The sequence below is a fragment of the Oryx dammah genome, unplaced genomic scaffold, assembly GCF_014754425.2.
Source record: "Oryx dammah isolate SB20612 unplaced genomic scaffold, SCBI_Odam_1.1 HiC_scaffold_2, whole genome shotgun sequence".
NCBI lineage: Eukaryota > Metazoa > Chordata > Mammalia > Artiodactyla > Bovidae > Oryx > Oryx dammah.
The window spans coordinates 14,616,372-14,632,692 of record NW_024070186.1 but is presented as its reverse complement, the minus strand read 5'-3'; the positions used below and the strand labels follow the sequence as shown (position 1 = coordinate 14,632,692).

The window sequence follows — 16,321 nt, the reverse complement described above, 5'->3', positions numbered from 1 at the left end:
ATATACACACACTCACATGTACACACACACACATATACACACAAATATACACACACTACATACATACATATACACATACACACACTCACATACACACACACACACACACAACACATACACATATACACACACACACACACAAGGCTGTGAACCTGTCCAGTGTCCTCAGTGTCCACATACAGCTCTTGTCCAAAGCTCGGTGCTCCTGACCAAAGCTCAGTCACTCATGGGGCCAGGACACATGGTGGGGAAGGGGCAGAGAAACAGCCCTCCCAGTTTTCCATGCTCTCTCCCTAACTCTGCCATCAGCCAGCTGACTTCTGCCCCAAGAACCCACCAGGCCCCAGAGGCTGCCTCTAGGTCAGACAAGAGCTGACCTCAGGGCACGGGACACCAGAACAGCGTGAGGGCATCGCGGTGACCTCTAGCCGGGTCCTCAGGGGACAACGGCCTGGGAAGAGGAGCCACTGACTCGGGGCCAGAGGCCTGCCAGCCCCAGGCAGACACAGATGGGCACCACTCCCTGCCTGCCTCAGTCTTACTGGGGAGGGGGAGAACTGGCCTGGGCTAGGGCTGGGGGCCCCCTGAGGCTGAGCCACCTCTTTTCAGATTGAACAAGGAGAGGGAGAGGAGCTAGGTGGAAAAGCTCAGCCTCGGGCTCAGCCTCTGTGTGGAAGTGCTGGTGTTTAGTGGGTGAGACCCTGGCACCAGTCCTTGTGAATGGAACCCTCGTCTGGTCTGAGACCACTTCATCCATGTTGTGAGAAAGGAAAACTGGCTACAGCTGTGCTAAAACAATCATGTAGTGAGCTGAACAACAGCCCCAAAGAAGTGAGCTCTCAGTTTCTGCCGCCTGTGAAAGTTACAAGGAAACGTGTGTCTGCCTGTGGGGCTGAGATGAGGATCTCAGTGGAGAGGTTTTTCTGGATTATCCCGTGATTCTAAACCGAATCACCAAAAGCAGGGGTGTGATGTGTGTAGAAGAGGAGACGCAGCACCCAGGGAGAAGCCATGTGCCCAGGAGGCAGAGCCTGGAGCCACACACCGAGGCGCCCACATGCCAAGGATGCTGGGGCTGCCGGGAGCTCAAAGAGGCAGGAAGGACCCTCTCCTAGAGCTTCTGAGGAGAACTGCCCCTGCGATACCTTCATTTTGAGCCTTCAGAACCAGAAGGGAACAAGCTACTTTTGTTTTCAGCCCCTGAAGTGGGTGCTGTAACATCCCCGGTGATCTCAGCCCAAACATCCTTGGTGACCTTGAGTCATGCCTCCTCCGTGGAGTCCCCCCAGCCCACCTCCTGCACCATCAGCTCTGCTCCTCCCCCCATCCTCTGCCATCTGTGACTCAACTTTCCATGCTTGTCCTCAGCCCCAGTGAGACACCCTAAGTGGGGCACCTGTGGATGACACCTTGTGTCCCAGAATCAGGCACAGGTGCTCCGGATGCTGACGGCACAAGTCACAGGAGACCACGGGCCTGTGCTGATGTGGAATTTCCCATTCTGCTCCGGAACTTCCGTTCAGTCACTCAGTCATGTTCGACTCTTTGTGACCCCATGGACTGTAGCCCACCAGCTTCCTCTGTCCTTGAGATTCTTCAAGTGGGTTGCCATGCCCTCCTCTAGGGGATCCTCCCAACCCAGGGATCAAACTCATGTCTCTCTATATCTCTTGCATTGGCAAGTGGGCTCTTTACCACTAGTGCCACCTGGGAAGCCCCTCTTCCCTGGTTACTCAGAGCTAAACACATACCCTGACACCAAGCAGAGAACCATCTTTAACATGCCGACACCTGGGTGGTCCTGGAGGGCCCCTTGGAAGAGGACAAGTGCCAGCAACAGAGGAGACTAGGATGGATGGATGGATAAATGATAGATAGATAGATAATAGATACATAGAAGATACATAGATAGATACATTAGATACAGATGGTCCCCAACTTAGAAGGTTCAAATTACAATCTTTTGACTTTACGATGATGTAAAAGCAAATTTGTTCAGTAGAATTTTAAATACTTGAATTCTGCTCTTTTCCAAGACTGTGATGTGTAATCCAGTCCTCTCTCTGATGCTTGGCAGTGGCAGCACAGCCCCATTAGCCCTTGATCACTAGAGTGAAATACTGATACACTGATAACCGTGCTGTACCTCGACAGCCGTTCTGTTTTCCACTTTCAGTACCATATCCAGCAAGTCACAGGAGATGTTCACCACAATTATAAAATACGCTTTGTGATAGATGAGTTTGCCCAGCTGTCAGCTAATGTAGGTGTTTGAGCACGGTTAAGGTAGACTGGGCTGAGCTAGGTGTTCAGTAGTTTCGATACATTAAATGCATTTCTGACTACATTTTCAACTTATGATGGTTTTATTGGAATGTAACCCATCACAAGTTGAAAAAAGATCTATACTTATCTACATATCATATATATACATCTATTATATCATGTAATATATATTTTATACTATTATGTTAATACTATAGATTATGGATTTCCCTGGGGGCTCAGAAGGTAAAGAATCTCCCTGCAATGAGGGAGAACCAAGTTCAATCCCTGGGTCAGAAAGTGTTTCATTCCAGCAGCCTGAAGGGACAAGACCAGGGTAGGCACTTGGAAGAAGAGGGAAGGTGGAAAACCGATGTGCTGAGGGGTGGACCGTTCATTCCACTTTCTCTCCATTTCCTGTGTGCACTCTAGTGCCCAGAACATTAAAGGTTGTAAGAAATTACAGATGATTCCTACTCCCATCTCATTTTAAAGGCCCAACAGTCTTCCCAGGTGGCACTAGTGGTAAAGAACCCGCCTGCCGATGCAGGAGACACAAGAGACGTGGGTTCAGTCCCTGGGTTGGGAAGATCCCCTGGAGGAGGGCATGGCAATCAACTCCAGTATTCTTGCCTGGAGAATCCCATGGACAGAGGAGTCTGGCAGGCTATAGTCCACAGGGTTGCAAAGAGTTGGACACGACTGAAGCGACTGAGTACAGCACAGCATAGCTTTTGAACAAGGACAGGAGGGATGCCTTGGAGTGGGGGCTGGGGACAAGTCTCAGAACGCAGTGTTAAACCTCAGGCGCCTCTCCTCCCCCCATCCCAGGCCACGATAGTGAGGAGAAGCATCCTGGTGGTACGCCATGGGGAGAGAGTGGACCAGATCTTCGGGAAGTCCTGGCTGAAGCAGTGTACAACACCCGATGGTAAGTACAGTCCTGGCAGGATCCAAACGGAGGAATTAGAGCTAACACAGATCATGTCTCAATATTCTTAGTCAGAGCCCTGGGGCACCATTCTTTACTCAGACTGAACTCCCATCAGAGCCTAACCTCCTCCCAGATTCTCGGCTTCTTTGGAGCCCTGCCCTCTGCCTCGCAAAGTGACCACAGATGAAGCATCAGTGAGGGCAGAAGACCTCAACAGAATAGGTTCACATCTGGGGAGTCATAGATGCTCTCGAGAATATGATAAAAGTGATGGACCTTCTCTTTGAATGGAAAAAATTACCACCTTCCGTGCAGACGCAGCTAACACTTTGGCATTTAATAAAAGCCTTTAAGGGTTCCAGTTCCAACAAAGTCTCTGTCAATAGAAATTCTGGGGAGGCAGCTTCTAGAAAAATCTTACATGGAACCTAAAAAGACAAGACATGGAAAACAGCCGCTACCTCTCTCTGATTGGTGAACTGTTGGAAGGCTGGGCTGGTGTGTTCACGCACCAGTGACTGACCGGCCACATGATATACATAGAGCAGATCTCAGGAGAGGAATTTGGCTGCTAAAATCTGTTGCAGCCAGGACATCTGGGGGACATGTGAGAGGATGTGAGGGCTTGGTGTGTTCCGGAGTCCTCTGTGGGGATCACAGATAATCTGAGGATGAGATCAGACCTAACCCTACTGACTGTTTACTCTGAGCCAGGCTCTGGGCTCCAGGCATCTCCTTACTGACTCATTCAAACAACTATATTGTCACCCACTTTTTACAGATAAGGGGAGTCAGTCAGCTGCCTCTAATACACAACTAGTCACTGGTGGTGCCAGGATGTCCAAGCGTAGAGTTCAAGGTCAAACTCAAGGTGAACCAAAGTGCTCTGAGCCTCTGAATGGATTGGGGTGGAGGCGGGGCAGTCCCAGTGAATCCCCCTGATGTCCACTCCCCCCCTGAAAAGTGAAAGTGAACATGAAGTTGCTCAGTCCTGTCGGACTCTTTGCAACCCCGTGGACTGTAGCCCACCAGGCTCCTCTGCCCGTGGAATTCTCCAGCCTGAAGCAATTGACTAACAACACACAATGCAAGACCTGCTCCTGCCATCTGTATTCCGGCCCACAGGCAATGTGACACCTTAAAGCCATGGAGATGGGTTGAATTGCATCTAATTAATTAATGCCAATTTGAGATTAGTATTGAGTTAAGCTAAGTCAGTCATGGAGATACTTGTTCTTAATCAGGGCAGTTGCACGAATGTATCTTTGGGAGGGGTTTTGAGAGGATGAAGAAGGTCTGGTGGTGCCTGCAGATGAAACAAAGGTTTTCTGAGTTTGAGGAAATGTGTGCTGAGTAGAGTAGAATTTCCTCCTGAAATTCAATCTACATCACAGGGTGCATTCAAGAAAAAACACCATTGACAACAGTTTAATTACTGTGCTTCAAATGTGGGTCTTGATCTTAAGCATTTAGTGGGGCAGGTATGACCTAACTTGATGGAATTGAACAATTGGTGTTTATTTATGCTGTAGGAAGATATTACCGGCCAGACCTGAACTTCCCTCGCAGCCTGCCCAAACGGAGCCACGGCATCAAAGACTTTGAAAATGATCCACCATTATCGTCTTGTGGAATTTTCCAGTGCAGGATGGCAGGTATGTTTAAGGCTCAACCTAGGAGGAATGGGGCTTCCCAGGTGGCTTGGTGGTAAAGAATCTGCCTGCCAAGGCAGGAAATGAAGGGTTCGATCCCTGGATTGGGAAGATCCCTTAGAGAAGGAAATGGCAACTCACTCCAGCATTCTTGCCGGGAGAATCCTATGGACAGAGGAACCTGGTGGGCTACAGTCCATGGGGTTGCAAGAGTCAGACACAACTTAGCGATTAAACAGCAATAACCAAGAGAATAGTAACAATGATTGTAGCAGTGATTATCACTCACTTGCACTGAGCCCTTGCCACGTGCTTCGAGGGCAGTAATAGCATTATCCTCACTCTGCTGATGAAGAAACTGAGGCCCAGAGAGGTTAAGTATTTGCCCAAGATCACATAGCAACCCAAGATCACACAGCAAGTAGGAAGCTCAGAGACTTGACCGAGGAATGGGTTGGTGGGGAAGTCAGGAGGAATGAAAGGGATAAAAAGAACAAGAGAGAAAAGGGAAAAAAAAATCAGTGACCACTGTGTACACTAAGGATGTCATTATAAAAATTGAAAGATACATCCTGTCTTTGATTTTATTTCAAAATCTGTCCCTTTGGGCTTTTGTTTTGTCTGAGGTTCTGGTTCCACATGATTGACCTTGTGGAAGAGAAGAGGCCATTGAGCTCATCTGATCTGCATTCTATGAATTAAGAAACTCAAATCTAGAATTGGAAAGGTTCATGGGCTTCCTAAGTCACACACTGGTTAACTGGAGGAACACACTAAAACCAGCTCCTCCCTGGGGGTATGCTAGCTGACCTTACTCACAGTTTCCACCCACTCATCAGGCACAATTGTACGGGGTGCATACACTGGGGGTGGGAATCATGGAGCTACATAAAAGCTTTCCTAGTACAGGTAGTAAGCTGCCCTCCGAAGTTGCCCCCTTGGGCGGCTACAGTGATGAAGAGGGCACATTTCCCACTGCTGTTTTCCAGGGGAAGCTCTGCTGGACAGTGGCATCAGGATCGCCTCGGTCTTCAGCTCCCCCGCCCTCCGCTGTGTGCAGACGGCCAAACATATACTGGGAGGTCAGTGAGAACTGCAGCGACCTTCTCACGTGGCCGTGACCTCATGGTTCTTCTCTGGGGGGAGAGGGCAGTGAGCAGAGGTGCAAAGAGAGTGGATGGCTGTGAATGACAGTCTAAATTTACAAGACAGTTGCAAACCCTGAGAACTGTGAGGAGGCACTGAGCCTGTTAGCATTTCTGGTAGGTCAAGATTTTAATTTGCCTTTGACCAACTTACGCATGCGTTTTTTTTAAAACCTGGGGGTGAGTTTCTCCCCAGAGAACTGGGAACTGCTCTGGTCCCTTCTAAAGTACATTTGAACCAGTTCTAATGAGGTGGATGAAACTGGAGCCCATTAACAGAGTGAAGTAAGCCAGAAAGAAAAACACCAATACAGTATACTAACACATATATATGGAATTTAGAAAGATGGTAACGATAACCCTATATACGAGACAGCAAAAGAGACAGAGATGTAAAGAACAGACTTCTGGACTCTGTGGGAGAAGGCGAGGATGGGATGATCTGAGAGAAAAGCATTGAAACGTGTATTATCATATGTGAAACAGATCGCCGGTCCAGGTTCGATGCATGAGACAGGGTGCTCAGGGCTGGTGCACTGGGATGACCCAGAGGGATGGGATGAGGAAGGAGGTGGGAGGGGGGCTTCAGGATGGGGAACACATGTACTCCCATGGCTGATTCATATCAATGAATGTCAAAAACCACTACAATATTGTAAAGTTACTAGCCTCCAATTAAAATAAATTAATTTTTTAAAAAAGTCTAAAATGCAGGCCTCCCAGGAGCAAGGGGAGGGGCTCCTGGAAGCTGTCCAGTGCTGCCAAAGCCTGCTGTGTGTCAGGAAGCCAGCGGCAGACCCTTCCATATGCGTGTCCACCTACAGGAAGAAGCAAGTCCCTGCCAGAGGGGCAGCTGCCCTGGAGGCCCCAGTTCAACCCCCACCCCAAATGGGGAAGAGGGCATGAGACCTGGGTCACCTTAGGAGCATGGCAGTGATGGGACCCAGAGCAGAGTGCATGGACACAGGGGCAGGAGTGAGCAGGGGGCTTGCCTCCATGTTCTCAGAGACACAGGAAGTCAGGTCACCAGGTGAGCACAAGGCAGGAGACACTGAAGTTGGGACACGCCAATCAGGAAGGGGACTTGGACGGAAACAGGGTGACCACGTGAGACCACGGGCATGGCTCGATATCAAGACCCATCAGCTGGGCTGGGGCAGGTGTGGGCAGGGAGGAGCCAGGCTAACCCCAGACAAGTCTGAGAAGTGAACACAATTAAACAGGAAAGGGCAAGAGGTGCTGAGGGTATACAAAGGAGGGCCAAGGAGCTGAGATTTTAAGCCGCCTAAGAGGGGAGTTAGAGGCTGGGGAAGGTGAATGATTCAAAGATGGACCAAAGATGGACCAAAATCCCAGGAGGCAATAGGAGGGCTGGAGTCAGATACGAGAGGGAGGAAGCTGCAGAGAAAGGAGGATTGGCTGGACACAGAGGAGAGAGAGGTTGGCTCTGAGCTTAGAAGAGTGGTGGAAAGGATGTCATTGGAGGAGGAGTTACCAAAGGTGTGGAAAAAAAATCAGTTTATGGAATGTGTTTTTCTATAGCAAAAATATGTACTATTTTAGGCAAAACAGATCATGACTTCCATTTCCAGTTTTCTAATTTACAATAGAAAGTGGAGCTTTTTTTATTTTCTCATTAAAAAAAAATCCTAGGGAAGGGTGAGCTGGGAGAGTTAGAATGTTCTAGAAGATGACTCCCATCCACCCTCTGCTTTGGCTCGGTCTGGGCTAAGTGTTTACCAGGATGGCACTTCTGTGCGACTAACAGGCTCCCCGGTTGTTCGTCTTTTCCGAGAATCAGTGGACCGGCCAAGTCCTCATGGGTGCGCTCCTTCTTAACCTGAGAATGAGCCCAGGTGCCGTGTGCACTGGGGCCCATGCAAGGATAGGATGAGCACCAGGGTGCTGCTGGTGTCTCCCAGATCCCAGGAGACTCTGGTCCTTCTGATGGACAGAGGGTCATCCTGATAGCCTCCAACGGCCCAGTGGCTCTTGTCTGAGAACTAGCATGACTGTGCGTCATCACAGGACAATATTCACCAAGTGAAATAAAATCACATTTTCCTCCCCCAAAGGGTTGATTTAGACCTAGGAAGAGACTTATTTACAGAAAGCCAAAATAAATCCTGAAGATGATAAATACTTGTGTTCTGTTGAATTCAGAGTTCAAACTGGAGAAAAAAGTTAAGATAAGAGTGGAACCTGGCATCTTTGAATGGACCAAATGGGGGGCCGGCAAAACCACCCCCACCCTCATGACCCTGGAAGAGATGAAGGAAGCGGATTTCAACGTCAGCCTGGATTACAGGTGAGCCGCCTCATGATGTCTGCAACTAGGCTTCCTCGTTCTTGTTAAAAATGAAGATGAAGGGATAATTCACGAGGGACCACTGCAGTGGGGCATGGCAGAAGAGAGATGGGACTCCTCTCCAAACACAAGGCCCAGTGGGGATTTTTCAACCAGGAGAGGGGTGGGATAGGCAGTTCATATAAGAATAGGGCGATTCTTGCAGACCTTAAACGATCCTTACTGCAGACAGGTGGGGGACAGACACGTCTGGAGGTAGAGGGGGAGCCGAGTTTGCTCAGGTATCCAGGGTGGTCAGATACAGGGGTGAGGGGTTCTGACTGAACTCGGTTGGATGTAAAGCCTACAGTCAGGCCCACTGAGAAGAGGGTCAGGGAGCCCAGCTAGCATCTGTCAGCCAGAGAACCGCCTGTAGCTGGCTCTGCCATCACAAGCGTTTGTGACAATGCAGGCTGCAGCCCCCAACACCAGCCCTTTGCTGGTTTTGGGCACAAAACTGGAGGCTCACTGCTGACCGTGAGCCCTAGCTAGAGGCAGAGCCATCTCGCTCCTTCTGGTGACACATGGGCCAGAATGGCAGCTCCCCTCTCCTCCTCCAGGCCCGCCTTCCCCCTGACCTCTCTCCTGCCGGCCGAGAGCTATGATGATTACGTGCACAGATGTGCAGTGAGTATGGAGCAGATCGTCAGCACCTGCCCACAGGATGGTAAGTGCCCCAGCGACCTTGGCACCAGCAGCGGGGGCCGGGATCCCCTACCTCTGAGTTGGAAATGGCTGATTTTGAACCTAGGAATGCCCTGACCTCCCCTCCAGTTTCCCCACCTCCAGTATGCTAGACACTGCCTCTGTAGAGACACCCGCCCCCCCAAACCTGGGGCCCCCAGTTCTGGAACCAATGGGACCCAGGATAGCAGGGTCAACACAGACCACCCATGCCTACTTCCCAGGAAACAAAAGTAGAAGCTAAGAACCAAACTACCAAATGTTGGGTCATGACTAAATGACAATTCAAACAAAACATCTGTTTAAGCTGATGGCTGAGACCATTAGAGAAATTTAAATATCGAAGGTGAATATGGAAATATTAAAAAAAAAAAACACTGTTAATTTTGTTAGTGGGGTAGTGGTATGGCAGTTGTGTAAAAATGAGAAGTCCTCATTTGGAGATACAAACCGTGGTACATCCTGCCAAGTAGCGTGATGTTTGGGCTATGCTTTAAAAACTGCATTAAGTGTCCATCATCCAATCAACAAATTAAGATGTGGTATATATGTACAATGGAATACCACTCGGCCATAAAAAGGATGACATTTTGACATCTGTAACAAGATGGATGGACTTGGAGGGCATTTTGCTAAGTGAAATAAGTCAGACCAAGGAAGACAAACACGGCACTTGTATGTGGAATCTGAAAATACAACAAACTAGTGAATATAACCAGCGGGGAGAGGGAAGTAGGGAGGGGCAAGATGGAAGAGGGGAGAAGGAGATACAAACTACTACGTATAAAATAAGCTGCAAGGATCTACTGTGCAACACGGGGAAAATAGCCAATACTTCACAGTAACTAGGGATGGAGTATAACTGTTAACATTGCAAATCACTATATTGCATGCCTTATATAATATTGTACATCAACTATACTTCAGTAAAAATAAAAATACCTCACGGGGAAGGACATCAGGTAACAGACAGATGATACCAGATGGGCAGAACATCAACAACTGTTGGAGCTCCCTGATGAGGACTCGGGGATTCATCAGACCTGCCTTTGGGGTATATATGAAAATGTCCATAGTGAAACATGAAAAGCCAATCCTATAAGATTTAAGTTAACAAGTGTGAACGTCAGCTATGTGTCTGGCATCAAATAGAACATCATGGGAAAATCTCAGTGAAGAAGACGCATAATCTACCCTCAAGGGATCTGAATGTTGTTAGAGGAAAGGGGCAGATATGTCTGGAATAGCAGGAATGTTACGGGCTTCACCTGTGACTCAGTGGTAAAGAGCCTGCCTGCAGTGCAGGAGATGCAAGAGATGTGGCCCCCAAAGTCATGGTGCCGTTGCAACCCCAGGGACTGTAGTCTGCCAGGCTCCTCTGTCCCTGGGATTCTCCAGGCAAGAATACTGGAGTGGACTGCCATGCCTTCCTCCAGGGGATCTTCCCGACCCAGGGATTGAACCCTCGTCTCTAGTGTGTCCTGCATTGCAGATGGTTCTTTACCACTGTGCCACCTGTGAAGTCCTTACTTACAGTCACGTTAGGGCAACCCGAATGGATCACTCTGTGGGCCAAGACTTTCCAAGGAAGCTCAGGTTCCAGTTTCCTCCTCAGGTGGTGCAGTGGGTACAGCCCCAGGGTCTCCCTGACTCGGCAGCAGTTCTAACTCCCCAGCCTGGCTTCATCCTAGCCTTTGCTGCCCATACATGTTGCCCTGGACTCTGGAGGTCCTTCCGTAAAGTGAGAGTCCTCTGTGGTCCATTGTGATGACCAGCTGATCAAGCTCAAGTTCACAGGCCTGGACGACACAGCTCAGAACACAGCACTGTCCCATCCCTGAAGCTCGAGGGCAGGTATGTCTGTGCCGGCCCCGCATGAGGATGCGACAGGCTCAGAAGACCTTACACGCAAACCAGAGGCCAGTTGCCAGTATTATTAACCTGTTACCAACCACGTCTGCCTCCACCCAGGGTCGCCAAGGCCTCGGGGCACAAGTGTATTCCACCCAACCACTTTGAGGCCCCCGTCTGATAAGGGGCATCCTCTGTGCCTGCCCTGACTCGGGGTGCTTTCCTTCCACAGTGGGTGTCATCCTGGTTGTGGGCCATGGCTCGGCGCTGGACACCTGTACTCGCCCACTGCTTGGGCTGCCGCCCCGGGACTGTGCAGACTTTGCCCAGCTCGTGAGAAAGGTACGTGCCCCCTCTTTTCTCTTGGAGCCACGGAAGCAGGCAGCCTGAGGATGAGGGTCCCCATACCCCCTTCTCAGAACAGAGACAAATGTCCTGAACAACCCAGGGCAGCAGGAACCACTCCCTTCCTTGTCCCCTGAGAAGGTGTCCACTGGCTCTTGTGCAGAGGGTAGCCTCAGGCAGGGGACTGTCAGAGGATGTTTGTCATCTTTATCATCATGGCAGCTTTGGCCATTTGCTGCCAAGTTAATATAAACAACAAGACAGAGGACTTTTATAATCGGGTCATATGATAAGTCCTTACCACTCTAGTAGTCAAGCACATGGTCCATTGGTGAGGGTAGGTGTGGGGGTTGAGCAAATTAAGAAAGAAAAGAAAGAGCAGTTACTGGGCTGGCTTGCTCCGGGGATGGGGTGGGTGAGCGGGGAGGCTGCAGACAGACAGGAAGTAGCCTCTCCCTCTAGCCTTTGGAGTCATCAAGCCGTGGAACATAGGAGCTTGTTGAAGCTATCAGAGTGCCCAGTGCTGGGCCAGGGTCAGCTGTTGATGTTCAGTCATGAACTCTCTGGACCCCATGGACGGCAGCACACCAGGCTTCCCTGACCTTCACTATCTCTGGGAGTTTGCTCAGATTCTTTTCTGTTGAGTCGGTGATGCCATCCAACCATCTCATCCACTGTCATCCCCTTCTCCTCCTGCCCTCAACACATACTGAAAAATCAAGTGGGTGATGGATGTATAGAGAAGAATAACAGGTGGACCAACCTGTGGAGCATCACCCAGCAAAGCAGAGATGGCTTTCCTCCCATTGGCGAGATGAAGGAAGCAGGCAAACTCAGGACTCAGCCCTCCCCATTCCCTGACCCAGAGACCTACTCAGGGACAGACTTGCCCTCTGCCCTTGACCTTTCACCAAGTTAATCAGTAGACTGACCAACGACCTTGAGGCTGGGAGTGCAGCAGTGCAGACAACACCTGTGATGAGCGATAGGTCTCTGAGCTGGTCACGGCACCATTGCCGGCCACAGCTTGTTTGCTGCAGATGTGGGCAGCAAGGTGTCTCTGAGCCCCAGAGTGGCCTGGGGGCTGCAGAAGAGCAGACCTCTGGCCCAGCCTGGCCTAGCCAGCACCTCTCTTTGCTGTGCAAAGCCCTTGGGTCTCTGAGTCCCTCCCTGCACTGCCAGGAAAAAATACAGTCCTCCGTCACCCTGAGATGCCATGGCACCCCCAGTTGTGACATTCAATGAGGTCTGCAGACACTTCCCACTGCCGTGGGAGTGGCGGGGAGTCCCCTTGGGGGCCACTGTGTTGGATGTTGGTGCCGAGTTCAAGGTCACAGTGCCAGCATGGATGTATCATGCCAGGCTTCAAGGCTGTTGGCTTGAGAACAAGCCTAAAATCGATCGACCTGGTATGGAATATTAATAACTGATTTAACTCTGCTCCAGATCCCGTCTCTGGGTATGTGCTTCTGCGAAGAAAATAAAGAGGAAGGAAAATGGGAGTTGGTGAATCCGCCAGTGAAGACACTGACTCATGGCTCCAACTCTGCGTTTAACTGGAGGAACTGGATCCAGGGCAACTGAAGCCACCTCTCCATTTGCATGACTCACATTGGAGAGAAGGGACTCCGCAGAGGCCATGAGACACTGCTATCTAGAAGGGATGCTGGTCTCCAAGAGGTGATTCACAGAAGCACAAAAAGCACTTTCACACACCAGAGTGTTGGCCATCTGCCAACCACCACCCTGCGAGCTAGGCTGTGGGGACACCATCTTGAACCCTGTGCATCGGCCATGCCACTTGGTGGGGGATGAGGCCCTGTGACTCTGGTTCCAGGATTTAAAGACCCACCCCAAGCCTACCCCAGGGAAAATTCCACTTTATATGTTTTTGTCAAGTTCCCAGCTATTTTTCCTTTTTCTGTTTCAGTCCCTCTTGGGCTGTTTCCACACAGGCTGAAGGAGGTAAAATATTGAATAAAATGGTGCAAGCAAACCACCTACCAGATCAAAACCATGAACCGAGCTTGGTGTCCACAGACCAGGTATCCGTGACCTGCTGCTGCTATAGCGAGTAAGCCCACGGTGGTGGTTAGAGACCCAAGTTTCAAACGCATACACGTTTACTCTGTTGCAGCCCTGCAGGCCAGCAGTTCTGAAATGGGCCAGAAGAGTACTTTTCTTCCACAGCCCTCAGGGAGAGTCTGATTCTCTGTTTCTCTGGCCTCCAGAGGTGCCCACACTCCTGGCCCCTGGCACCTTCCTCCATCCTCAACGGGCAGCGGTGGTGCCCCCTTCAGATCCCCCTGCTCCTCTACTTACAGAGTCACGCTGCCTTCTGCTGCTGACTCTCTCATCTCCCTCTTGTGAATTCCCTCAGATTACACTGAACCCACCCAACAATCGGAATAACTCCCCATCTCAAGACCCTTAACTTAATTCCACCTGCAAAGTCCCCTTTGCCATACCATGTGACACAGCCACGGGCCCAGGGATCAGGGCGTGCACCTCTCAGGGGCCACCCTTCGGCCCATAACCCCCCAGTCCGCTCAGGGGCCACCTTTCAGTCCATCGCCCCCAGTCCTCCCAAGCACATTGGGCTATTTATAAAGAGGCCAGGGTGGAAGGGGTTGTGACATCCCCTTGGTGCAGGGCTTACTCCGTTTCTCTTTTTCTCCATTTTGATCAAGTGGAGCTGGGAGGAGGGCTTTGAAAAATGGAGGGGGTGGGTCCCGCCCTGACTATCAGAAGAGAGAAACCAGAGAGGACCCCCACCCAGGCACAGTGAAGCCTCCAGGGATGGTGCATCCAAGGGTGCTCTGACTTTGAACAAGCTGGTCCAGGCAGTCAATGGAGGGGGCACCCAGCTGCGTCCTCTTACCCCATCCTTGCCCAAGAAGAAGAAATAGCCCTCAGAGTGCTCAGAGGGAGGGTGTAGTCATGCTGAGACATGCTGCCCAACCCCAACACCTCTGTTCTTTTCTGGATACACCAGTGCCACACTGACATTCCTAATCATGATGGTGAATAAAAATGTCACAAGTCAAGCTCATGGGATTTACACAGTCACCACTTCTATGGGGTGGTCTCCAAGAGATCTGGGTTCACCCTCTGTGGGGTGAGGCTTCCAGGTCTCATGGCCTGAGTGATGAAGGAGGCAGACCACCACCTCCTCCTTGCTGGACTACCTATGGGGGTCTACATAGGACAACAAGATGGGTCTGAACCTCAGAGCTTGAGGTCAAGTATGCAAGAAACACAGTTCTCTTTATATCCTATAATGCTGGTTGACAAGACCTCCTTCTGCGACAAAGGTAGAAAAGCCCTCTTCTGTCATTCTTGACTTGACCCTCGGGTGGGAGGTGGGGGGAGAGGGTGGGAGGCGGCTGGAGCACAGAACTGTGCTGGGGAGGGGCACGGAGTGAGGGGCCTTTGGAAGCTTTTCATTATTGGGCATAAGTTTTTGGTGAACTAATAAGAAGCCAAAAAAAAAAAAAAAAGAAAGAAAGAATTTCTGAGCACTTTCTTCTTTCCTTTGGCCCTGCTGGTCCTCGGGGTTCACAAGCTTCATTTGACCCCCTGCTGATATCATCTGGAAACAGACATCCTGTTCCCACAAGCTCCCACCTCCAACACCCCACCCCTCACATCATCTCTTCAATGTCCTCACCTATGGACAGGAACAAAACTGGAAAGGAACCCTCCAGCGTGGTTTACTCGCATCCCCGACCCAGCAAACGCTGTCTATGAACCTGGGGGCACGATGACTGGGATTCTTCCCAGCCGAGCTTTCTCAGAAGGAAGGAGGCTGAAACCGGAGGAGGAGCTGGCCTAGGGCTGGGTTGCCGAGGAGCCGGGGATCTTGAACTTGTACCCGTGATGGAGAAGCACTGAGCTGCAGATTCTGGGGCCACAAGTCCCTGCTAACACTCTGCTAAGTTTCTCTGAGAAGAAAGACCCGTCACGTTCCACTGAAGCCAGTCTTATTTTAGAGCCAAATTTGAGATGCTTCGGCTATGAGTCGTGTTGCTGAATCCTGTCTTCCCTTCCCAAAATTTGTTAAGATGAAGTCCTAACCCCAGCACTTCAGAATGGGACTTTTTTTTTTTTTTTTGGACAGGCCTTTAAAGAGGTGATAAAAGTGAAATGCATTCATTGGGGTGGGCCCTAACCCAGGATGACTGGTGTCCTTATAAGAAGAGGAGATGAGGATCCTGACACACACACAGGATGACCATGTGAGGACATGGAGCAGACGGCCATCCACACGCCCAAGAGAGAGGCCTCAGGAGAACCAGCCCCACCCACACCTCCGCTTTGGATTCCCAGCCTCCAGAGCATAAGACTGCAATTAGCAACAATTTTTTGAGCTGCCCAGCCTATGGCACTTTGTCAAGGCAGCCCCAGGACACTAATACAGAGCATGAAAAACACTGATTCAAATGCCAAAAACAGATGTTTCTAAAGGGCTGGACCAGCCAGAGGCATTCAGCTCCGCACAAGGAAGATAATAAATGTCACACCAACCGAACCCATTTAATGCATCCAGATTCATGCATGACCTATTCTGACTCTTTCTGTACCTATTTTCAAAGAGGAAACACAAAAATCTGACTCCCTGTGGGCAGCTCTTCCAAAGAATAAAGGCAAGAACCCAGGCCACACAAAGGTCCTCTCGCCATGGCCCTGGGGAAGAATGAGGTCTGGGGACATTGTGCCAACACCCTGAGCTCCTCTCCCCCCACTCCATGTATTTCCCAGAGTCCCCAAGGGAACACAGATGCTTGAGGAGGGGTCTGTGGGACACTGCCCTTCTCAGCCCCCAAGTTCATAAGCCTCTGGTGTCTTTGCCAACCTGCCACCTGGAGGAGGGCCAGGCACCCACCTAGGTCACAGCCAGGGCTCCCAGAACCTCTTTGCACAGAGACAAGTTGGGGTTCTCATCTTCTCCCAGGCCCTTTATTGCTTGGACTCAGGGGCTCACAAAGGTCTACAAACAGCTCTAACTGCTCCTTCCACTCCATCCATATCAGAGCAAGGAGCTGTGGAAGATGAAGTGGGAACAGAAACATCCTTCCCACCCATGCACGTGCAGAGC

At 50.4% G+C, this 16,321-nt stretch overlaps 1 protein-coding gene across 1 annotated transcript in view; it reads left to right on the top strand.

Annotated features, from left to right (window-relative positions):
* UBASH3A (ubiquitin associated and SH3 domain containing A) overlaps positions 1 to 14,275 on the top strand; it is a 42,982-nt gene extending 28,707 nt beyond the window's left edge. The window contains exons 8-14 of the mRNA XM_040232130.1: positions 3,097 to 3,196; positions 4,732 to 4,854; positions 5,841 to 5,933; positions 8,160 to 8,304; positions 8,904 to 9,010; positions 11,111 to 11,220; positions 12,670 to 14,275. Coding sequence (XP_040088064.1) covers positions 3,097 to 3,196; positions 4,732 to 4,854; positions 5,841 to 5,933; positions 8,160 to 8,304; positions 8,904 to 9,010; positions 11,111 to 11,220; positions 12,670 to 12,807 — 816 coding nt within the window. The 3' untranslated portion in view covers positions 12,808 to 14,275. The remainder of the gene's footprint in view (positions 1 to 3,096; positions 3,197 to 4,731; positions 4,855 to 5,840; positions 5,934 to 8,159; positions 8,305 to 8,903; positions 9,011 to 11,110; positions 11,221 to 12,669) is intronic.
* Positions 14,276 to 16,321: the final 2,046 nt, after the last annotated feature.